The sequence below is a fragment of the Tasmannia lanceolata genome, unplaced genomic scaffold (assembly GCF_043159265.1).
Source record: "Tasmannia lanceolata isolate RefF3 unplaced genomic scaffold, GAP_Taslan_0.1 ptg000006l, whole genome shotgun sequence".
Taxonomy (NCBI): domain Eukaryota; kingdom Viridiplantae; phylum Streptophyta; class Magnoliopsida; order Canellales; family Winteraceae; genus Tasmannia; species Tasmannia lanceolata.
In genome coordinates, this window is record NW_027518683.1 from 12,755,899 (window position 1) to 12,780,940 (window position 25,042).

The 25,042-nt window shown below is 38.8% G+C and overlaps 3 protein-coding genes, 1 long non-coding RNA gene and 1 other non-coding gene across 5 annotated transcripts; 3 read left to right on the forward strand and 2 right to left on the reverse strand.

Moving 5' to 3' along the window:
* Positions 1–24: 24 nt before the first annotated feature.
* Positions 25–7,231, reverse strand: LOC143879752 (uncharacterized). Its single transcript, XM_077382294.1, has 4 exons — positions 6,911–7,231; positions 6,588–6,821; positions 1,577–2,860; positions 25–920 (listed from the first exon to the last, which is right to left on the reverse strand). Exons 1-4 carry the CDS (start codon positions 7,165–7,167, stop codon positions 296–298), a joined length of 2,400 nt encoding a protein of 799 aa, XP_077238409.1. The 5' UTR covers positions 7,168–7,231; the 3' UTR covers positions 25–295.
* Positions 7,232–8,647: 1,416 nt separating this feature from the next.
* On the forward strand, positions 8,648–10,292 carry LOC143879754 (protein translocase subunit). The gene is made up of 2 exons (XM_077382295.1): positions 8,648–8,797; positions 9,403–10,292. The coding sequence occupies exon 2, from the start codon at positions 9,579–9,581 to the stop codon at positions 10,131–10,133; it is 555 nt and encodes a 184-aa protein (XP_077238410.1). The 5' UTR covers positions 8,648–8,797; positions 9,403–9,578; the 3' UTR covers positions 10,134–10,292.
* On the forward strand, positions 9,053–9,139 carry LOC143880539 (small nucleolar RNA snoR128). Its single transcript, XR_013251759.1, has one exon. It is a non-coding gene; the product is annotated as a small nucleolar RNA snoR128 (small nucleolar RNA).
* A 4,898-nt stretch (positions 10,293–15,190) lies between the features above and the next one.
* On the reverse strand, positions 15,191–23,059 carry LOC143879755 (putative protein phosphatase 2C 59). Its single transcript, XM_077382297.1, has 9 exons — positions 22,885–23,059; positions 22,411–22,667; positions 19,277–19,404; positions 18,882–18,980; positions 18,602–18,760; positions 16,739–16,825; positions 16,514–16,605; positions 15,834–15,908; positions 15,191–15,720 (listed from the first exon to the last, which is right to left on the reverse strand). Exons 2-9 carry the CDS (start codon positions 22,485–22,487, stop codon positions 15,565–15,567), a joined length of 873 nt encoding a protein of 290 aa, XP_077238412.1. The 5' UTR covers positions 22,488–22,667; positions 22,885–23,059; the 3' UTR covers positions 15,191–15,564.
* A 296-nt stretch (positions 23,060–23,355) lies between these two features.
* LOC143879756 (uncharacterized) lies at positions 23,356–24,751 on the forward strand. The gene is made up of 3 exons (XR_013251387.1): positions 23,356–23,370; positions 23,864–24,120; positions 24,273–24,751. It is a non-coding gene; the product is annotated as an uncharacterized LOC143879756 (long non-coding RNA).
* Positions 24,752–25,042: the final 291 nt, after the last annotated feature.

The window sequence follows — 25,042 nt, forward strand, 5'->3', positions numbered from 1 at the left end:
ATATCACAATTGGGTCAAGTTGCAGCTCACAAGATACCAGGCTTCATTCAAGTAAATCATGCTGGCTCTTAAACTGATTTACAGTTAACCTGGTCTAGTAAAGAAAGAGGTATATGCGGCAAATCGCCAACAATATTCAACAGTTCCCAGTTATCTCTGATCCAACACCCTTACAATAAAAAGGAAAAGACAATATGAATGTTTCATATTTTCATATTGGCACAAAATGAAATTTGAAGATATATGAGAACCATTCAAGAACAAAAAAAGACACATGAGCTTTAAAATGCATCCTCTACTTGGTACAATGCAGTGAAAGCATCCCATTCATGTATTGCTTTCTGGTCTTTTTGTACTTCTTCTGGAGCACCTCATAGCTCCTACAAACATCCTCAAATATTACATCCCTGCAGAACTCGAACTTTATCTGCACAAAATCAGTTTCAGCTTCCTCCACACGGCCATTATATAACAGAACAAGGTCCTTGAATGCTTTCACCGGATTATCCAGATCCATTTCCTCATTCATGTCTCCTTCCAGAGTAAGGTTCCGGAGCCATCTCATCCACTGGAACAAATCATCATCATCCTTTTCATCAACAGTCGCTTGTACGGTGTTGAACGCATCCAAGAAACTGGACCCCACATTAATTCTATTAATTATGTAACTGAAAGTAGCTCTCTGGTTCAGATCAAGTGCATGCATACGCTGTTTGCCTTGAGCATCAAATGGCAAAGAGAATGCGGCTACCATGCAAGCTTTCCTGAACGTAGGATCGCGATCTCCAATCAATTTGATCGCAACATGGAGCAGATTTATGGATGTAACTTCTAGAATGCTGAATACTGAATCAATCGGATGACGGGCTGTAAGTTTCTGACTCCAACAATGAAGGGCAACATGAGCAAACCCTTCCCACCTGTAGACACGGTACCCAATGAGGACACTAGAAACTAAAATTTCAAGGGTTGAAAATGCAAGTGTCTACATGGATCCATGTGTAGGGAGTTGAAATACACAGACTGTAACTCATTTACTAAGGCCCTGTTTGTTTTGGATTTTGAGAACCAATTGTGAGTCCAGAACTGATTACTGGGCTAACAATTAAATGTAATTTTGAGTCCAATAATCAGTTTTGGACTCACAATGGGTTCTCAAAATCCAAAACAAACAGGGCCTAAGTGAAGATATACACCAAAAAACAATTCCTAAAGATATACAATCAAGTCAAGTGATATTGCAATACACAGAGATCAACTCATTTACCAAGTGACATTGAAACGCCAATTCTTGAACATAAGTACAAATACAAACATTTTTCAATAAACCAAGAATACTGTAAAAGCCTGCCCAACAAACCAAGTTCTTCTACATATACTAGTAAAGCTCACCTACATGCAATTCAAATGCAACAAGTAATAGTAGCAGAGTTTGGTTGCAAATAGAGGTAATTTAAAAAGAAATTTGTATAAAGGACATTAATCACCTATTTTAATGTTTAAATTGATCAGAATGTGATTCAATAAGTGTGACAATTTATTAGAATTTATTCAATAAGTGTGATGATGCACTTACTCGAATGGAGGCTCAACCTCAACCCCAAGTGTCAAGTGCAAGGAAAACCCGGCACATTCATCAATCTGAGATTCACCGTCATAACTGACTGTATGTGCCTCATGAGGGCAACCTCTAGGAATATACAAAATGTCCCCTTCTTTAAGCAAAAACTGTTTGCCTTCACATGCATCAGAATCACCTTCTGGAACAACCATGCTAAGAGGTTCGTACAATCGAGGTAATAGGACTGAAGATCGTGGGAAAACAGTCCATTGCTTCTCTCCGATTAGTTGGCAAACAAACACACAGTGATCATCATAGTGCCGAGCCAAGCCCTGAGATTTAGGTGGTGTCAGGTATATATTGGCACCTACTGATGGTTGACCGGTCAGCATTGCTAAGCCATCTGCAATGGAGGCAATCTTTTGGGATCGGAACTCCATTCCACGCAGGGCTAATGTGAAGCCCTTTTGAAATGCTTCTTTTAATTTCTGAAGATGGCAAATATCTCTAGACCCTGAACTTTTGATGTTGCGAGAACCCACAAAATCCTTAAAAAAGTGCACTTCTTTTTTCAAATGCTCCTTTGTAGACTCAGAAATCGACTCCACAGTTTTTACCACTCGTATATCCTGCCCATAAATTATTGGATAACCCAGTCCACCTTTCACCTCTTTCAGGAAACTAACGATGTCTAATTCATCTGAAGTGATTGGAGGACAGGAAACCAACCCTCCAACGATAATATCAAGGATGGCATCAATGGTTTTGCAGTTAAGAGATAGAACCAAAGGACTAAAAATATCATCTTCCTCCATTGTCTTCAAGGTTCGATTTAACAGTAAGGGTTTATCCTCCCAGTAGTTTAACATAAAGTGTTCAAAGTCAGAATCTATGCCGCCAAACAAACTTCTTTTTACTGCATGAAATGTGCAAGTTGTGTGTTGATCATGATTCATAGAGAGTCTGAAAATAGTTTCAGCCAGATCATGTATTTTCATGTTGCTACAAAAGCTGCTTATTTCTCGGCAGCAATTTGCAACCTTACTTGGTGAAGTTGAACCATGTAATTCGAACCACAACTCTTTCAAATAAATCAAGAAGGTTGAAGCCAGTTCCCCTCGGAAATTTGCCAAGTACTCTTCAGTGCAGGAATTGATGAGGGTTATGACAGCATTAAGGACTAATACAGGAAAATTATCTTCAATAAAACCCATCATGGAAAAGGTATTGCTTCCATTTTCCATAATGCAACAAGAAACGGATTCTGTGGAAGAGGTTGCAACCTGACAAAATAAAGATCTATCAGAAGTAAGGTCAGGAGTATGCATGTACAGCCATGAAGAATATTTCCGACAAAACTGATTTGTAATTATGATACAAAAATATCATGCTAAACAAGGTACAGGGGGTAAATAACGAATGACAATGAGAAAGGTGCCAAATGAGATTGACAAGAATATCTCATATCTCAATTACAAGAGTGTTGCACAAATTGGGTATTTCACAAAATCTATGTCCTTCAACTGAATGGTTTTGAAAATTTAAATTGTTTCAACAAATAATAAACGCTTGATTTCTTCAAAGATCTGTATTATTATCCATGTGATGATGCTTCTCTAGCACTCTAGCTACAAACCTCAATGACTTTGCAAGATCTTACAAAATTTGTCACAAGGTCATATGATATTTCTTCTAGTTTTTTTTTTTTTTTTGAAAAGTGACAGTATATTTACATACTGAAGTCATTACAAAAAAGCAGGCGGAACAAGAGTCCCCCTGATTACATCATATGAACGGCATAGAACAGGTTCTTATGCCCAAAAAGCCTACAGAGCCTACAAAGAAAATTTACATACCCCCCCATTTACCAACTTCACCAAAAACAGACAGTATCTTCATCCGGTAGCTCGTAAGAACATTTCATAAAAAACATTTCATGTACCCTTTTACCCTATCAAAAATAGAGATTAACGAAGGAAAAATCCTTGAGCAGCGAAGGACCAAAGTCCCTCAAGCACACTCAAAAAATCTCATTTAGCGTCCACTTCCTCAATAAGAGTAAAAGGTCCCATAACCAGAACCATCAACAGCTTCCCCTTCCATCCTTCAAGAAAAAACAAAGAAACAAACAACCTTCACAACCCTTCCAAGAAAAAACAGAGACCTCCAGGACAAAAAGACACGCAGACCCCAAAAAACATATACACCAGAGAAGTAAAAAAAAAACCTTACTTCTTAAGAGCCTTTAGCTCCCTGCTCCCCTTAGCTGGCGTCGTCCACTTCTCCATCGCATCAAGCTTCTCAATATCTATCTCCTTCGTCTTCTCCACGTTTTCCTCAAAACCAACTCCTAGATTCTTGCCCATATTTGACATTTCATCAAATTCTTCCAGAAATGCTTGATTCTCAATGTCCAATGTTTCCACATTCTCATCCACCGAGTCATGCTCGGCCCTTCTCAGACAACTCTTAATCTTCCCACTCAGGTTTGCATTCATGGAGTCTCTGGATTGAGAAGTCTCTTGATTGCTGACTACATCCTCCCAATCCTTCTCCCTTGAACCCATCTCTACTTCCCAAGCCTTCTTTTCTTCAGTCAACGCTTTTTTGAAGTGGGGAAGCTCATGGAGAGAGATACAGACCTCTTCCATCGTTCTCTTGCATGTACGGGCTTCAATTTCATCTTCTTTACCATTAGCTTCCTTCCTCTAAGAGTTTCTTCCACTGATGCTCCAGAGATGCTTGTGCGATTTCACCACGTGAGGCTGATCGCTGGCACTTCGATCATTTGGCATGACCATGTTTTTTGAAAGACGTTGATTTGTCAACTCCTAAGCCTTCCTCCTTCGCCATTTTCCTTTCACCCGTTCGATCAAGTCTTCGTTCTTCATCAGAGGAACTGCAACTTCCATCCATGTTACAAGACTCCAAGAGATCAAGGAGGGTAGAGACGAGTTTCCTCTTTTTTGATTCGTATCTGCGAAAACCCTTACCCTCCCTTTTTTATATAAGAGAGGACCGACTGTTGAGTGGCTTAATGAATAACTTTTCTCGATTTCGTAACTACGGTGCATGGAGGTTGCGGGATTAGTACGAAATCCTTTCAAATACCTTTTTGCATATTTTCCTCGATATCTTGGATCAGGACGCCATGCAGTAAATCTATGGCTGGCTTTTCGAGGAACCAAATGATGGTTCTCTATTACTAGTGAAATGGCATCTCTCTCCATCCTTGGGACTCGACGATATTAATATCTTGTTTCGTTTCCCTTCTATTTTGACTCCTCATTTTCTCCATACCTCGAGCTCTGCCATAGGCATAAAAACGAGCTTGGATCCATTTAGAGAAGTCCATCCGAATCCGAGCAGCTCAACAATGTATTTTGTTGAGATAGAAGTCCATCAGCTGTCACCTGTCGGAATGGCCTCAATAACCATGAAAAAATGTAATGTGTCGAGATCCTTTATGGCCAAACTTAGAACCCTGAAAAGATTAAAAATAGCATGGTTAGAATTTAGGGGTGCAACTTGGGTCGGGTTCAACCCGAAAAAAGGTCAGGTCGGGTTCGGGTCGAGGGTTTGGCAACCCGACCCGAGTGAAACCCGACATTTTATTATTATTTTATTATTTTTTTTAAGCTTAAAAACTCGGGTCGGGTTTGGGTTGGAAAAATGGGTTCCTCAGGTCGGGTCGAGTCGGGTTGGCCTCAACCCGACCCGAGTTGCACCCCTATAATAGAATTCCTTATTACAGTGGCGTCATCTACATAGAATAAGATAAGGAGGATGATATCATAAGTCTGAAATGAAGAGAGACGTGTCTGTATGTGACATCACAAAATCAATCTTCAATAATCTGATCCATGCTCTTGGAGCCTGTTTGTCAGAAAGTACATGTCTTCCTTATCTCCATCAATGGTGAAACTAGCCTTCCGAACTTCATCTTCCTAGAACCCCCTCTCTAAGAAAGTTGCACTCCATAGAAATCTTTTCGAATTTTGGGCTATCAAGCTTAGATCTCCACCCCCTTTTTATTGATATAAAGCTTTTTTGTATCAGTCCAGGATGGAATGAATAATCATCCCTCTATACTCAATAGTGTGATTAATGGAATTCCAATTCCTCCTAACAGATGTCATCTAATGAAAGAACATCATGTTCATGTCCTCTTTTAGCCACAAAGAATTAGATTTTTGCCGCCAGCAGAATTCCTCTATTCTCACAACATCCGACTTTCTTCCTTTTTGTCCAATGATCCAATCAAGGAAAGAGCCTTGACCTCGGATCCTTTAATACGAGCCATCACTTCCTTTCTCCAAGTTTTAATTTTCTTTTTCAATTTTAGATCTTCTTGCTGAACTTGAAGCTCTCCCACTCGCCTTCAAAATCCTCTTCCAATTCTTTCCATAACTATACCACTTTCTATTTAAACGCCAGCCATCGTAACCCCATATTGTTGAATCTAAATGGAGCAATTTCTTAGTGTTCAACCGTTTGCATATGAATAGTAGGCAAATGGTCAGAAGTCGGGATAGGTATATATAGGTAATGCCATTTGAGAAAAATTATTGAAATAGTTTTTCCCCTCTTTGTTAAACAAGAATCTATCTAATCTTGGCCAAAATTTATAATGTATGGTGGTTACATGAGATAAGTAAATGAGTTTAGTACAACTTGATTAGTATCTAAACAACTTGATTAGTATACCAGATCACAACAGGTTAGATAAGATCGATCATCTCTTGAGGTTTGCTGCAGTGATTCGGTTAGAATAATAGAGTTATCTCTACCCTTAACAAACCCTAACCCATTTGGTCTAATATCACCGAGTGCAAGAAAAAGTTATAACAAAATCAAACACAAACTGCAGGTGGGTTTAAAAAAATTTTTATGGTGTAGTGAAGTCGCTATACCCAGTATAAAAATCTTAATAAAATGGAAATATCAAAATGAGGAGATTTCAATTACAACACATCACGAGTAAACCCCATAACGAAGACAAGAATCAAAGAGCAAAAAAACTCACAAGAGCTTCTCTAGAGCGCGTGATTCTAGCAACCGTTCCCTTCCAATCGAAGTGGTGGACAGGTCCAAAACCGCATTAACTGCAGCCATCACCACTGGCTTCATCCCACTAGCTAACGCGGTCACCAGACCGTCTATGATTTCCTTATCACAAGCTATTCTCTCATTTGCCTCCAAAGAGCAGAGAGCAGCTGCGCCTACTATTTCTGCACTACGCATAGCTATCTTATGGTATCTGCATTTCAATTCATACACGATTATATGTATTATCTCAATTCAACAAGATGATGAATAAGAGAATAAAAGAGGGACAAGGGAACTTACTCGGGATTGAGAAGGAGCGGGAGTAAAGAGAGTAAGGCGTTTGGGAGAATTTGTTGGAGGGAGAGAGGGTTTTCTATTATGAAGGCGAGATGAATTTTCTGTAATCGTTTGATGAGGGATTGGGCGTAGAGGGTTTGAATGTTAGCGAAAGCTGCGAGCATCTGCGGGAATATGTGGTGGTGGTTGTGGTGGTTAGGGAGATGAGGCGGGGAAGAAGCGGTGTCTCTGCTTTTCCTCTTTCTCTTGTGTGTATCCATCGATGGAATGAACAAACCGGGGAATGCTAGCACGGCTCGATTAGGGATGCTTTTCTTGTTTATAGAAGGACTAGTTTTTACTTTTTATAGGGTTTTTGGGGGTAGGGGTGCAACTATTATGGTCGGGTTGGATGCAACCCTAACCCGACCAAACCCAACTCTACCCGAGCCACGGGCTGAGATGGTCAACCCTAACCCAACCCGTCTCCAGATCTCTCAAACCTAACCCAGCCCATCTAACCCAAAATCGGGTCGGATTGAACTTACATTGGGGAGGGTTCACTTAGGGCCAAACAAAAAAATAAAAGAAAAAAAAATCCATAACCCAGAGAAAATAATGATAAAATTAGAGGATGAAGGACAGGTTGGGTTGCCAAGGCCTCAACCCTAACCCAATTTGAAATTCAATCGGGTTGGCATTTCCCAAACCAACCAACCCGACCCAGAATCGGATTGAACCAGTTGGGTTCGAGTTGAGCCCAACCCAAGTCGCACCTCTGTTTTGTGGATTATCAGCAATGAGTGCCTGTGTTTTTTGTTTTTTTTTAGGCTGGTTTTTTTTTTCTTTATTTGCAAAGAAGTCTGCTAGGTCACTTTGCTTTATTTGCAAAAGCAGTCTTCCACGGTGACAATTTACAAATGCATTCCCGCGTTTGAGTGAATTTTGCAAATTCAGTCCTGCCATCAATTTGTGAGCTACCTCCATGGTAGATTTTTCTCATAAAATGACCAAAATATCCTTATAAGGAAAGATTAAAATTAGCTCAAGGTGAGCTATTTCCACTTTCAAAACATGGTAGTGAAAAGATAAATTGCCCTTGAAGTTCAGTATAAATTAGTTATGAATGACTAGAAAGACGATCTCATTTGGATGATGGAAACAGCCATGACCAAATATGTTCATGTGACAAATGTACTTGGTGTTTAGGATCATTGATTTGATGGATCATCATATTCGATCAAAGGTCGAGAAATCATGAGGTGAGTATATGACCAGGCCATAAGGCACACTTAGGGGTGCAACTCGGGTCGGGTTGGCCTAAACCCAACCCTGACCCGAGTTCAACCCGACCGAGCCCGAGATTTTAAGCTTAAAAAATAAAAAAATTATTAAAAATGTCAGGTTGAACTCGGGTCTGGTTGCCCAAGCCCTCAACCCGAACCCGAACTCGAACTCAATCCGACCCCGAGCACGACCCCAACTTGACCCGAACTCAACCCAACCCGACTTTTTCCCACCCAACCCGACTTTTTCCCGGGTCGAACCCGACGGTTTCGGGTTGAGCCTGCCCAAGCTGCACCCCTAGCCACACTTGTGATGACCAAGCAATATTCGTGGAGCCACTCCTTGGATAACATGTAGATGGAAAGTTTACAAAACTGAGCAACGGTTCGGAAGTCCAAGTGCCCAAAGTTTACCCTGTTTTGCATGTCTAGAGATGGCTTAGAAACCTTCAACTTTTAGGCTTAGGAACAATTATTGTGATTGTCTACAAATCAACGGTCTGGATCAGCTTACAAAGTTTCCCTTGTAAATAGAGGCTTGAACAGGGTCTGACGAGAGGAGTATAAGTAGAGGCTCTTTGCTAGGGTTTGTTCAAGACGGGTTTTTCCGACGGGCCGAAATCAGGTACGCTCTTTGTTAGGGCTTCTCAGAGATGGCTTCAGGGTTTTCCCGATGGAGGAACCAGAACGCCTCTCCTTCTCTCTCCCTCCTTAATTTCTTTCTTATTGCTTGTTGATTGCCCTTTTGTTTTTTCGCTTTGAAAACCCATGATTCTATTGTAATTTCTGTATTGAAGAAGCTTGGTATGTTGTTACTTGTGTAAGCCACAGACATGTTTTCACATTGAAAATGTAAAACATTTTTTTGCTGGATGCAATGTTGCGATGATGAGTTTTGGTTCATCGAAAGCGTTCTCCATTTGGAAATGCTTCATGTGATGTTGATCCTGAGCGGTTACCTGAGCAAACATTCTTCCTCAATTTACTCTTGTTTTGATATCTCCTTCCATTTCAAGTAACATAAATAATACTCGGGTTGAAGAACACCTATTCAAACAGTGAAAAATGGTGCCAATAGCTCATTTTCACTAAATACTCTTTTTTATTTCTCACCGAGATTGTAGGTTATTTCCCTTTTAAAATCCTCTTAGTTGATTTTAAATTCAGCACAAAATTTATCAAGTAGTCTTATCAATTAACCCCTTCGTCCTTTCCTCTTCATCTCCTCAGGTGGTGGCAACCACAACCCATTGTTATGGAAAGCTCGTGACGATAGAAAAGAGAAATATGATGTGATCCATTAGCCATAGACTTGATTTGTGAGCATAGGTTTGCATTGATTGGTATCATAGCCTAGGGTTTGCATTAAAACACCACCTTGTGTATTCGGGCATAAGAAAAGAGAGATGAGTCTGGGAGCCTTGCGAAATACCGTACGCCCCTTTGCTCAAAAAATCCTCCTTCCCCATTTCATTGTTTCTGGAATTTGCACGTCTCCAGCCACTTCTCCTTTATTGCGGTCCTTGGGGATTTTGGGTTCCTTCTTGGGCAACAAATTCTCTCCATTGGGTTCTGTTAGATGGGAAGAGATTCACAGCTTAACTGATACACGATTCCCAAAGAGAAGACCTGGGATTAAACCTCGAAGAAAAAGGGCGAGCTTGAAACCCCCAGGACCTTATGCTTGGGTTCAATATGTGCCCGGTGAGCCAATACCCAGCAGTCGACCTAATGAAGGAAGCGTTAAGGGAAGGAATCGGATTAAGCGGATCAAACAGCGCAAGGCATTTATAAAATCAGAAGCAAAAAAGCGGAAAGCTCAGATGTCAGAAGCAAAAAAGAAAAAGCTTATGAAGAGGATAGAGCGTAAGATGGCTGCCGTGGCGAGGGAAAGAGCTTGGGCTGAAAGACTGGTGGAACTGCAGAAACTCGAACTTGAGAAGAAGAATAGCGTGGCATGACGATCCTTCGAGAGACTACAAGGAGGAAGCCTGTTTGTGAATGGTAATGTTGCTGCATCTTATGCACTTTGATCAGATATTGAGTCTTGGAATTAGGTACATGTGGGATTTTCTGCTTAATTCTACTGTGGTATATTTATGAATCTTCTTTGCCAACAATTAGTTTTTTTATCCCGAAATTTATCTAGGAACCTGGGGGGCACCTGAAATTTTATTAATGAGTAAAAGAATTACTAGAGGGGGACATACCACCTTCCTTACCTCGGAAACCAAAGTAACATGAAAATCACTTACGAGAATCACATCTTAAGGTGTCCCTAGCTCTTCTAGGAAGCCAATATGCTTTTTTTCTTTTTCTTTGTTTTCCAATTCTCCACAATGATCCTCTGATTCCCTTTTCTTCTGCAAGCAAAATTAGCCAAGGAGTCAGCAACACAACCCGGTTAGCTTCTCTGAATTGATGCAATTTCGGCTTTGGCTCTAAAACTAAAGATTGAAGCTACTGCTAATAATATTTAATGGCCAAGGGGTTCCTTCTTATCAATGACCATATCGATCAAGATTTTACCTCCTCCTAGGCCTGCAAGTTAGTCCCATTATCATAAAAATGAGAGCAAGCAAATAGAATCTCAACTTTGTGGTTTGTTATGATTCCTCCCCCACCTGATATGCGGGTTGCCTTTAGAGGCACCATCCGTATTCAATTTGAGCTCATTTTCCTTAGGCTTAATCCACTTCATTTGACACACCTTCAGAGAATTCATTGGGTTAGATTTGATATCAATAGCCCCAAGAGCCCAAACTTCGGTAGGTGAGCAATCTAAAGAAGGCTTAAAAAAGCTTACAAGTACCTTTTCCCATTACATAACCATCTTGATAATAATATTTATCTAGTTTGACCTTACCTTTCATGCGACAAGAGCTTGCAACTTTGTGGTTTCTTATGACTCCTCACCCACCTGATATGCTACGATTGCGTTTAGAGGCACCTGTATTCAATTTGAGCTCATTTTCCTTGGGCTTAGTGCAGTTCACTTGACACCTTGAGAATATTCATTGGGTTAGGTTTGATATCAATAGCCTCAAGGGCCCAAACTTCGGTAGGCGAGCAATCTAAAGAAGGCTTAAAAGAGCTTGTAAGTACCTTCTCCCATTCCATAACCATCTTGGTAATAATATATTAATATTTATAGGTTTGACCTTACCTTTCATGCGATGAAAGCATCTTTCCTTCCTGGTCTCTCAAGTGATGATGGACAGGATGATTTTCAAAACAAACCCAAAAGATGGTTTATTTTTCCTCTTAGATAAGTCAAACCATTGAATAAGCCTAGTAGTTATAGCAGATGAGTGAATAGTGTAGATACTTTGCCCGTTCCGAATACCATTTGTCACGACTCTGTCCAATCTAGCTTTCACTCTTGTTCCTTCTTGGTTTTTACATCTAGTAAACTTATTGCCAATATAGACGACATCCACTAGGCAAAAGCATCTTGAAAATCATAAATGGAAATGAGGGAGGGAGGCTAAGGATAGTATTGAAGTCCCCTCCATTTGTCACTGTCTCTACTACAAATCTCAGCAAGATGTTCCCGAAGTATTCTTTCTACAAATTCATAGCCAGTATAAACAAAGTGGGGAAGAGCAGACATCGTACCTTCATTAGATGAGACAGACGCAGATCCTGCCTGGCTCATCGAACTGCTACCCGTTATGGATATGTTACTTTCCATGTTATCCAAATCTTAAGGCAAATGATCTTAGTTGCAATCTCATTGATATCCTCCTTACCTTCCAGAGGTTTAGAAACAACTACCAAAGAACCATTACGAGTGTTGACCATGAACTTTATCTTTGCCTAGAGGGCCTATTTTTTATCCCTCTTATATACTATATTAGAGGTTATGCGAGTGCAAGTTTTAACCCTGCTAACATTCTTCTTTTGCAGCTTTTAGCACCCAGCCATTTCAGATTCTTCATTGGGATATCTGTCTCTCATTTCCTTTCCAAGTAGTTCAGAGTTTTGAGGCTCCTTTATGACTTTCTGTTAAACAGCTTCTACCAAGTCGTTTCTGTTTTCATCAGCAGATTACCATTTATGGCCTTGACTTGTACTATCCTCTTTGGCCAAAATATATAGTGAATCTATGTTGTCTATTGTCTGTTTCATTCCACAATCCTGAACCGAGGCTGCTTCCTAATCACTTTCAACTATATTTGCATTTTGTCTTTACTCTGGTCTGGTATCCATTATCCAGGCATATATGGGAAATCTGCACATTGTTTTCCTCAAGCAAAGTTTTATTTTGATCTTCCTCTACCTGAACATTCAGGTTACTTCTATCTGTTAGCTGAATCCGTTTCTCCTTCTGTATACCCCAACTGTCATGTCCTTTATGTTCATCTGTATAAGCTTCGAGATTTATAGGCTCCAATTCCTTATTATTACCATCGAATCCGGTCTTTTCATTTACACAACTCTAGGTCTTTTCATTTACACAACCCTGAACCTATGTTTCCACAACCACAACCTTCCCTTTGACAATGCCATAGGCTTCTTGCTCATTATTAATTTGCATTCATGGCTTCCATGAATAATCTTAAAACACTTATTGCACTATGATGGAAGTTTCTCATACACAATATGTTGCTATACTTCTACATCTTTAGCAATACCCACATATATATTATCTTTGGTGAGTCTTTCAGGAGATCAACTTCAATGCAAAGACTACGGGCCGGGCATCCATTCTTGTCCCATTGAGTGCTGGAAGGGCAATTTTTACAACTTTACCAATAATTCTTTCCATTGATTTCAACACATCTTCGTTGTAGAATATCAATGGTATGACTGGAAGGCTAACTTAGACTGGAATGGTCCGATTCTCATGGCCGAATTATACCAAGAGATTCCGCCACATAAATCCGAAAAGAAAGCCTTTTAAGGTAGAGATGATCTCTTAGCTAGATTTTTAGGAAATTTTTTTCATTGCTTAATCAGTTAATATAAACAAGAGCCTATGATGAACCGCACTAATCAAGAAATCATTTTGAGGTAAGCATGCATCTATTATTTTCTTCTTGATTTTGAAGATAGCAGGACTGTCATACGAGCTCGAAAACTTTACAATCATCCTCATTTGAATAGATATCAGGTTCTCCTGATGAAGTTTTTAAAAGGTTCTTCAACCCTATCTCCACTCATCTAAGAACAGATCCTTAAATCCCATCTTGATGATCTGCTGATTTTCCTATCTAGTCACACCAGCAGTTATTTGATCCCTCTACCAAGACGTAGCTTTTAGTCTCCTTAGATTGGATACAGGGATTGTCCTCGAGAGGAGGTGGTTCTTCCATGGCCGCAGAACCTAGGCAGAAATCCTAGCACAAAAGAAACAGTTCCTATAGCTACCTCAACCACTGCAGAGAAAATTTTTCCTCAAAAGGACTTCAGCAAAAAAAAAAAAAAAAAAGGGGGAGTCAGCTGCTTCAGTAGCTGATAAGTGAAGATTGGCAGTTTTGTGTTTTCTGGGAGTGTAGCCGTTTGAGATTTTTGCGCTCCGGTGACAATTTTGAGAGAAAAAAAGTATGTTTTATCCATAATTAATGTCTACGCTGAGTTGGATCACCTCATTATCTGTGATGAATTCAAACATATAAATAAGTGAAGTAATGCTTATAAACAAAAGAATTAATCTTGATTGCATATAAACATTTAGCTTCTAGGGTTCTGTTAAGAGAGAGAGAGAGAGAGAGAGAGAGAGAGAAATTTTATATTCCTATCTTTCGCATCCCCTCAAAGAATTCCGGCAATCTGATTCCGGTGCAAATCTTCATGATGAAGAGCACTATGAAGCCACACTTTAGCTTCGCTAATAGCCTCAAGGTCTTGCGAAGACAACTGTTCTAGCTTCGGCACTTTGAGGATTGTTTTCAGCTTCAAGAGCTTTTGATGGTATCTGAACTGGGGTTGTCCACTAATTGGGTCACTTCCAAAACCCTCTCAACCAGCTTCAGGAACTCAGGATTTTTTATCCAGCATCTCTCAAGTTGAAAAAGTATTGGAAGGGGGTGAGACTTAGGCTCTGTTCGTTTGAGATTATGCCACAGTACTCAAAATAAAACATAAATTTGAGTCAAATAATTGGTTACTCAACCGTTTCGCATAGTCTTAAACAAACAGGAGCTGAGACGACCCTAAGGCTCTGTTCACTTGTTTTCTCGGGAAAGGAAAAGAAAAAGTTTTCCGAAAAATTGACGTGGCAAAAGGAGAAGAAATCATGAGAAACTATGCAGGAAAAGGTTTCCCGTGCCTGTTCGTGGGCGCAGGAACTGTGCAGGAAAAGGTTTCCGAGAAACTGCTTGCCCATCTTTTTTCACTTGTTTTCCCGGGAAAGCAAATCTCATCAAAATGGTGGGAAATGGTTTCTAACACTTTATGAGAAAAGACTCTTTTCCACATCATTTGTGGGATTTTCCATGTCATTTTTGACATTTTCCACCTAATCCTATTAGTTTCTCGGGAAAACAAGTGAGCACCGTGAACACCTCTATTTTAGCTTTCTCGGAAAAAAAGAGGTGTTTTCCCAGGATTTGATTTCCCGAGAATGCAAGTCAACAGAGCCTACTACTGATGAAAAGGCAGGTGGCAAAAAGTTTGGAGGGATAGTACAGTGGTGGGGAATTGTAGCAACCTTTTTCAAATAAGCAGTGGGCGAGTGACAGGAAAAATCTCTACAAAATAAAAAAGGAGTAAGCTGCTGTGACATGTTCAATAAAAAAACATAATTAGCTAATCATTTATTTGGAAAAAATTGGGTTCAACATGAGTGAGAACAAAGAGCTAGTAGTAACGTAGAGAGGTCTGGAGAAAGCAGTAATCAACAGCATTTCCCTCCATAAATTTTTAGTCCAATAATCAGTTTTGAACTCAAAATCAGTTCTCAAGATCCAAAACAAACAGGGCCTCAGGATTAATCAGTTATACTTCTCAAAATCCAGAGCAAGTAAACATATGAGATATTGAGATGACCCTAAAATCTGACTTGCCAACCATCTAAAACTCAAAGCATAAAAATAGCGTATTAAATTGAACATACTATCACATCTTAGTAGAACTGTTAACTACATCAAGCATACAAGTACTTTATTAGTCTTTACAGATTCATACTTCATCATCGTGCAACTTTCCATAAACAAGTAAAAGGGTCAGCTAAGGGAAGAAAATGAGGATTTTTACAATTCATACAATTTCCTTCTACAGGCCGAAAATATAATAGCTAAATATTGCAGCCGGAGAGGTTTTTACTTTCCACATTTGGAATTTGATTCCATGTTGATTTTTCAAAAATGACTTCGGAATATGTTTTTTTTTTTTCAATTTCATGTCTACCTCCATTGGAACACAAATTGGAGATAGAATGATCCTTTTCTAGTTCTGGAACTGAACAGGGTCCCCTTGGCCTGCCAAGAAACGTACAACAACACAAGTAATATTGTCTGCACTGCCTCTTTGATAAGCTTCCTGCATTAGCCTCTTGGCTGCATGTTCTGGATCCTCAATGGGTTTGATCATGTCAACAGCCTCCTGAAATTTTTCAGAAATCCAGGTGAAGCTTCTAGGTTTTTCAAAAGTAATAATATAACGGGACATCAACTGCACCATGAAGAAGACATTTTGGAAATGAAAAGTTACAAAACCTCATTCGTGACAACGTCCCACAGTCCGTCACTTGCAAGAATAAGAAACTCAAGTGAGCTGTCAATCGTCTCTTCCTGCAATTTTCAACATGCAAACTCAAGTGAGCTGAACATTGTTTTAGTATTGCCACCCACTTGTTTGGTATCTTTCCACATGTCTTCTCATTTTTGACATTTTTCATTGGCTCATACAACAAACAATTACTCTCTTTTTTTTCCCTCGAGAAAACGTGATATTTTATTAAAAAGAGATAAGAGAGCCCGGCTGAGGAGATTGGGCTACAAAGGAGCTAAATAACTAGATGGATGTACAAAATGCATGGTTATCAAGGGGGAAGATGATCAAACAGCTCCAAGCTATCTATGCCAACTCCATCCCGAGGAAGGCGATCTGCCTCGCTCAGAATGGAGTTAGCAGGGATAGCTTGAAGCTATTATGACTTGTGCTTTAATTGAACTCCAATAAAATGGCATCCAAACCAAATCAAAAAAAAAAAAAAAACACACACACGATAATAGACCATGCTGGCATTTCCAGACAAATGTGTATAGTTTAAACTATATATGTTCCTCAATGGAGAACAAATAGGACCATATCCCTACAAAACTGGAAACTGTAAAGTATTCCTGTACCATCTAAAGACCATGCCTAGCAAGAACATTAATGTCAAGATCAATACCCGAATCTCTGGATCTGCAACCACATATTGCTTCAACAACCTATCGCCAAATGCACGAGAAACAGCAAGAACACCACCAACTCGCCAAGTACCTGCAGTTGCATGGTGGTTTCATTGATGCCACAAATGATATAGTATAAAATCATAGAAAATGTTAGGAATAACCATAAATTTATACAGTTGGTATCATTCAACCCCGATGATAACAGAAAAGCCATGACTTACCAGCCCACATGACAAATCCTCCAGCATCCTCAATCCGTTGTCGCTCATCAGTTTGGTCAGGCTTGTGATCCCGTGAAACAGCTATAGCTGCAGGAAGTCACAAAATGATTCAATGAGATGGTAAGTAAGTGAAGAATGAAACATCTTTCCAGAACTAACAGCACATATACATGCAGAAATATGTGCTTGAAGGGAATAATCACCAAGACCAGGATTAGGTTATTGACAAACCATTTTAGGGATAACTGTCAAACATGGCCAAAGTACTTGAGTTTATAGAGAAGGTCCCTAACTGAGGCAATGACATACAAAACTGAGGCAATGGCATACAATGTAGCCATAAAAGTCTTCATACTTTCCTCACTTCAAATATGAAGTTAAATATTCCGTCCTGACATGTATGATACAATCCTGGTAAATGCTACTTCCATTAATGGTTACAGTGGGCTGTGAGCTGTTGCACTTGAAGTTGTTTTCTTCAGCTTTTTACAGGACATTCTTGATTAGATAACCAATGCCCACCAGAAGAAATCAGGTCTAAAGTTAGCCATGAAGATGTTAAAGTACATCAAAGCTCATCAAATCAACCGCGAAGGAGAGAGACATGGTTCACTGTTTAAGATTTAAAGTAAACCACAAAAGCATGGTTCACTGATTAAGATTTAGTGAGCACTTTATCATGTTAGGAAACTTTTCAATGTGGGATGGCAATGTCCAGTGGTAAAAAGGGAGGCAATAAATTTATGAAGATGAAAAGCAGAAAAAAGGAGGGAAGGGTGCCTATTGATAAAATCCAAGAAAATCAGTTACATAGCCAATGAATGTGATGTTATCTATATTGACAGCTATGCGTCATAGAGGTGCAACTCGGGTCGACCCGACCCGAGGAACCCATTTTTCCAACCCGACATCAACCCGAGTTTTTAAGCTTAAAAAATAAAAAATTATAGAAAATGTCGGGTTTGACTCGGATCGGGTTGCCAAACCCTCAACCCGAACCTGCACCGGGTTGGGAAAATTCGACCCGAACTCAAACCCGACCCGACCTTTTTTCGGGTTGAACCCGTAGGGTTCGGGCTGAACACAACCAGAGTTGCACCCCTAATGCGTCAGAGTAATCATGCCATGAGAGTGAAAAGCGTGCTATTAAAGTACTAAACTAAACAGCAAGCATACCTGTATTATGTTATAGGTTTAATTTGCCACGAAATTATCACCCAATGCAGAACAAGACTTTAGATGCACATACATTACCAGGTGTTTTGACAGATGAAAAGAAACATGGAATGAAAGAGGCAAATTCACTGAAAAGCACATACACATCACATTAAGCTGTGAATTCAATTCAAAGCCACAGGCACTATGCCCTAAAAAAGTCATTCCCGATATGACATGAGAAATGTTACGTATCCTTGGAAACATTAAAAGATTACTAGAATCAAGGACCAGCTTCTTCAATAGCGAGGCGTATCGCCTAGCCAGGTCCGGAGTCAACTAGGATAGGTTGGAGCTATTTGATTTCCTTCCTCCTTGACCTTTATCTACTCTATGAATGTTGTACCTACTGACTACTGTTTGTATTTTTTCACCATATGTACTCTTGACCCCCTCGGTCAGGTTTCTTTTATTCTTTTACTAATAATAGACCAATCTTTGGGACAAAGGCTTAGTTGAGTTGAGTTCAGTTGCGACCTATCTTTCAAAAAAAAAAAAAATCAAGGACCAGCTTCTTAGAATAATTACCAAACAACAAATCTACACCGACAAAAAAAATAGGATTATTCTAGCAAAAGATGACATGATCATGCACAGAACTATAGCGAAAGGTTGAGGAAAGAAGAAATATTGTTGTGTACTGCCTACCATTTCCGCCCCTGCAGATAACAGCCCTGGAGTCACCAACATTTGCAACTAGCAAACGATCACCAACAAGGATAGCAGTGGAAGCTGTTGAGCCAGCATCTCTGTTCTGAGAATTTTCTGACTTGAGGAATTCTGCGTCTGTATGGTTGTATGCATCAGCTGAGGAAGCCAAGAGGTGTCAGTAAAATCCCAGAGGAAGAATGTGCTAACATTGTACAAAATGTTTAAAAAGTGAGTTGGAAAAAGAACATTTATACTATGATCGGAAAAAGAAAAACACCTATAGCTGATTTGGTATCACTTCTGAACTTCGGATGCCTAATCAAATTACTGAAGAGATTTTGTTTCACATATTCCGCAGCTCGAGCACCCCCATGACCTGAATATACAATAACAAATGCATGGAACAATCAAAGAAGACAAATGAATAACACTTTATCCATTCCTGATGTTCCAATAGCTTATCGTTTGAAAAACAATTCCAACTAATGTTATTAGATTTTCCGTCATAATGGAAGTGTGCACAGGAAAAGGAAACCACTCATATTTTTTGTGCATGAATGTTTTCAATTTCTCTTTCCTTTTTTGGATAAGAAATTATTTAAATTTCTGAATCCATAGAAATATGGCCCAGTTTTTAGGCTATAGCACATATGGAGAAACATAAATACTTACCATCAAACACTCCAAATAAACCGACTATTTCTCCATCAACGCCATCAATTCTGGTTTCATAGAAATCTTCCATTGAAGATCTTTTCCCTGGGGAGCTTGCATATCCATAATTAAATTTTCCATTCTGACTATTGTGGGAAAACAGGGAGCGAATTAGTATAAGAGTATGCATTTCTAGCAAATGCAGGTGAATATAAAAACAACAAAAAATTAGCAAGTGTCCGAAAACTAGTGAGGTTATCATGTACATTTGACAAACTTCTCTCGGGTCTACAACCAGTCTAGAATAGAATTTACCAAGACAGGTTCTATTGAGTGATTGAATCATGCTCAATGCAACTCATCATCATCATTAAAAAGTTAAGGCATGTATAAAAGACCTATAGTTAAAATCAATGTTTTGAAAATCGGAATCGAATCGTAAATCGTAATAGGGGTCAAATCGTATTGGATCGTAAATCGTAAGATTCATTGAAAAATATAAAAAATATGTATAATAAAAAATTATAAATAAATTAAAGAATAAAAATAGCCAATTATTCATTTTTCATCCAAATTCATTAATTCAAACAGAAACTACTATGATTAGCATTCAATATTGTAATATGAATGGTTTGCTGACAAACTTGACACATACTAATCATCTAATTCTCATCCAAACCCATGCATCTTAGTTAATAATCTTTAAAAAAAGACACAAGATCATATCAATTCTCAAAGTCTCAAACATCAAATGATAAATATCAATCATAAAAGATGGGAATCAATGTTGTCCTTATGATGGTAGTCTCCCACCTCGACTCCCACCTCGATGTGAGTAATGCTCTCAACAAATGCTTTGCGCTCTACTGGTTTGATTCGTTCGAAGTCCTACTCCTCCTCTGTCTTCTTCCTTCTAATGAGAGGAATTTCAGAGGCTTCTTGTAATATAAAAAGGAAATGAGGTCTTTTGAAAGAAAGACATATTTTCTTTTATACAGAAACTTTTTTTTTTTTTTTTTTGAATGGTAACAGAAAGAACTTAATTTGGATAAATCGCATTAATCGTACGATTTACGATCGAATCGTAAGATTCAATAAAAAATCGTAAGATTCATACAAATTAAGATTCAATCATGGGATTCAAATCATTTTGCCTAAGAATTGTAAATCGAATCGTAAATCGAACCGTAAATCGTAAGATTTTCAAAACAATGGTTAAAATATTAATATGCTTCATATCACAAATGCAATCTAGTAGAATGCAACCATCATGATTAACAAAATCAATAAAAATCAAATAAAAAAATAATCATAAATTAAAGGCCTAAAGGCAGTAAACCAAATCTTTTGAAAATGTAATTAAAAAATTATTCAGATCGAGATAGCAGTCTGAAGTCTTATTTCACCAAGAACAAGAAATGAGATCCTAAAGAGAGCAAGGGCAAGGAAAGAGATCAGGTTAGATCCACATTGAATTACCAGGTCCTTGGCCATGTTAACAGCTGTGGCATGCCCACAAGCCATATCCAAAACAGGGAAAAAAGTTGGTCAAAGCTATTTCTATCAGATTGTATCCATATGAATGGAAACAGATTGAGGAAAGTCAGATGCCTACAGTCACGGAACACCCGATCCATGTGGCACTAAAAACAACCATGTCATAAAAAAAACCATGCAACAATGCTGCATGCGCGCGCATGCGGTATCATCCACTTGTAAAGGTTTCCAAATATGGAAATTAGAAAAAAAGACACCTAACATCTGCAATATTTCCAAACTAGCTGAATGCCTATACACCTTCATTAACTTAATCACATGGTGTACAACAAAGCAACAGAAGATGATTTCTAAAACTATTTAGAAAGCTGATACAGATTCATGTCATTTAGAATGCTCGATTCAAGTCCTCATGGCTCTCTACTTATGCATAAAACAGGAAAATGATAACATGTGATTGTGGGGTATCAATAAACAATACTGGAAATCAAATGCGGAAAGTATATCACTTTGACACGGATTAAACCACATGGCAAAGTGTTAACAAACTTGACCAATTACTTGGCGAACTCACCGAGTCAACTTTACTTAATTAAGACTCCGGTTGAGTTAAAGAGGCAACTTGGTTTCTTTAACACCTAAAGAAACTGAATTGAATATAACATGGGTCAAACCCCAAAAGTGAAAAAAAATCAACCGATACTGAACTCCAAATCCTATTGGACTCGGTCGGACCCTCATTCAAGCCATGTGGAAATTTGAATTTAGACCAATCAGATTCACGGTGATAGTGCTAAAATGATATTGCTGTCAATCTATAAACTGAGAGGTTGAAGAACACGTGGCTGAATCTTTGTTCTATTTTAGAATCAGGTAATAGATGCAATTAAAATGGATAAAACTTCAAACTTTGCATTGTAGGTCAAATTCTCATCGAGCAAGAAATAAAAATCTTTGTTTCTATTAGGGGTGCAACTTGGGTCGGGCTCAACCCGATTTTGGCTCGGGTTGGGTTAGCATTTTCTCGGGTTGGGTTGGGAAAAGCAACTCGATTTAATTTTGGGTTGGGTTAGGGTTGAGGCCGTGGCAACCCGACCCGAACCTGACCTCCGTCCTCTAATTTTCTCTAGATTTTCTAGGATTATGTTTTTTGTTTTTCCTTGTATTTTTCTATTTGGCCCTAGATGAACCCGAACCAAATCCGACTCAACCCATCCGATTTGGAGGCGAGTTGGGTTAGGGTTGACCATCGCTTGGGTTAGGGTTGAGAGAATGCTATCTCGGGTTGGGTTAGGGTTGGCTTCGACCCGACCCAACCCGACCCGAGTTGCACCCCTAGTTTCTATGTCTCTTAGTGCTGTTGGAGGTAAGGTTCTATCTATGATTTCTGCATCATTGAGCGTGGAGATCCTCTTCAGTTCTAGTAGTGTGTGTCAGCATTTTCCTTTCCATGAGATTAATTTCAGATGTTTTGAGGATTTTCAGCATCAAAAGAGAATCCAAATTATCCGGCCTCGTCAAGAGTACCAACAAGGGTAATTATTTCCATAAATATATCCAAGATTGCACATTACACTCATAATTACAATCCATTGCAACAAATAAAAAATAAAAAATAAAAAAAAACTGATCAAGCAGAGGAAGAAAGGGCTTACCTGAGGCCTCCACCGCTGACGGGGGAGTCCTCAACCTGGGTCCCGCTCGTCGATAAAATGGAATTCAGATAACCCATGATATCAATCCAAACTTTCAGACTAACCTGTGTTCTTCTAGAATACAAAAGCAAACCACCTCCCTTTCTTCTAGCTAAAAGAAAATGGGATTTAAATAAACAAATAGAAAAAAAAATCTATTAATCTAGAAACCCTCTTTAGACCCTCATCGTCTCCGTTTATAAGATCCTAAACCTATCCTGCACATGAACAGAGAAACAAAAAAATAAGGTCTAATTTAAACAGAATTCAACAAACTGAGATGCAAAAATCAACGACCCAAATAGAAGAAGAAGAAAAAAATTGAGGTTAATCAAGCAGGAGAATGAAAAGATCTGCGTTTTTTGCCGCAGAGATGACGAGAATGAACAAAAAAAAAATTATGAGAGATTAGGAGGAAAGAAGAAGAAATCCTACCTGGAGGATGGAAGGAGAAAGGCATGGGAAAAGTGGTATTAAGGAGAGAGAGAGAGAGAGAGAGAGAGAGAGAGGATTTGAGGTTTCGGAATAGGTGATGATTTTGAATGCGGGGTGACGCGAGGAGGCGAACAAGATGAAACCAGAGAAAAAGGAAAACGCCTCGGTTCTGTTTCTTCATTCCAAAAACAGGCTAATACGTGTCGCCGATGGATAAGCCCACGACTCAGTCAAAGCCAGCTGTTTTTTTAACACAACATCGGATTCTGCCTGTCTCGCACTATCACATTTTGATAATGGCACTACTCAGTTTGTATATTCGTTTTTAGGGAAATTGGATTCCGTAAGTTACATCCAAACAAAATTCCTTTCCAGTTCTCAATCATTCAATCCTTTTTTAAATTCAACGGAGATGTTTCACAAATCCTTTGGATAATGTCTTTGCCAATGATTTATACACAAAAGAAGAATTGATCATTTCAAGTTGTAAGTTTACATCTAGATTTTAACAAGGCTCTATTCACTTCTTTTACCTAGTGCCCAAATAAGACCTTGACAAAACAGAATTCCTGTGTTCACTTCTTTTCCAAGGAAAACTATTATCAGATGTAGAATTTCTTATTTAAAAGCTAAAAATAACGTAGACATTAACTTTTTCCTTGTAACTTGAGATTTGCTTTCCGATTAAATATATCGCAAAGAGGCTTTCCAGGGAAAACGAAGCCTTTTCCTCTGGAATCCTTTTCCTTCTGCCATGTCACATGGAAAGAAAAAGGAATGATCCAACTCGGTTGGCCTTGTTCGTTTTGGATTTTGAAGAATTGATTTTGAGTACAAAATTGGTTCGCTATGGATTTTGAGAATTGATTTTAAGTCCGAAACTGATTATGGTAATAGAGCCATAATGGTCATTTTGTTAAAATATAGGAGCCTTTTAGTGATTTCCTAATATTTATTTTGGATTACTTAATTTTGCCAGTGGATTGGCTCGAAAACATCAAGCGCGTTGGATAGATAGAGAAGCGCTACTCTTTCTCCATTCATAGAGAGGGCATTTTGGTAATTGGATTACGGAGGCCCAAAGTATACGGAGGCCTGCCTGAAACTAGGGTTTCTAAGTGTGAGAGAGAAGTCTCAGCGTTAATGGCGAAGGAACAGTTGATATCTCGGCCATGGATTCTCGATACTGTTCCTCTTCTTGTGGTCTTTCTCATCGCTGTTCACGTATTCGCCTTAGTAAGCATATCTCCATCACTCAACCCATCCAAAATCACCTCCGTTTATTATTACTATCTATGTTTATGTTTTCAAACATAAAAATTAACAACTTTATTGGATCCTTCTTTAATTCCTCTCTCTCTCTCTCTCTCTCTCTCTCTCTCTCTCAGGTTTATTGGATTTACAGGTTAGCTACCCAGAAACAACCGCAACGAAGAAAAGTGCACTAGAAAACAGTGAGTTGTTACATAAGTGCAAAAAAATCCTGCTAATTAGACCTATCTTTGGTTGGGAACTCACTTGATTATCTTCTATTTTGTCCATTAATCAACGCAAGATGGAGAGTGGGTATATGATAAGAAATGTAGCGTTATGAAGTTCTGCCAAAGGAATTGACAATTTAGAGAGATGGATTCACACTTACAGAGAAAGTAAAGGTGGAACTGTTGTCTTTGTTTTGTTACAGAGAAGCTTGGGTTACTGAATTATTGTTTTTTTTCATCAACTTTGACATTTGTGTACATGATGGAATTTTATATTGATGGTACTTAGTAGTATCAGAATTATGGTTGTAACAGATATATCACTTGAAAGCACCATTTCCTGGATTGCCATTGTTGGAATATGTTAGATCCACACAGTTTTGCCATTGGATTGCGTGAGTGATAGATTAGGGAATTGTGCTTGATTAAGGCACTGTTCGCTTTAGATTCTGACAACCGATGGTGAGGCTCCAACCTGATTATTGGACCAAAATTAAATGATTGGTCCAATAATTTGGTTGGGGCCTCACCATTGGTTGTCAGAATCTGAAACAAACAGGGCATATACAACTAAGGTACTTGTGGTAATTAAGTTAGATTAGTATGTTTCTATCTTTATCCCTTTCCACAATCAAGCTTATCTTTCTATGTTTATCTTTTGATTTGATAATCAGGTT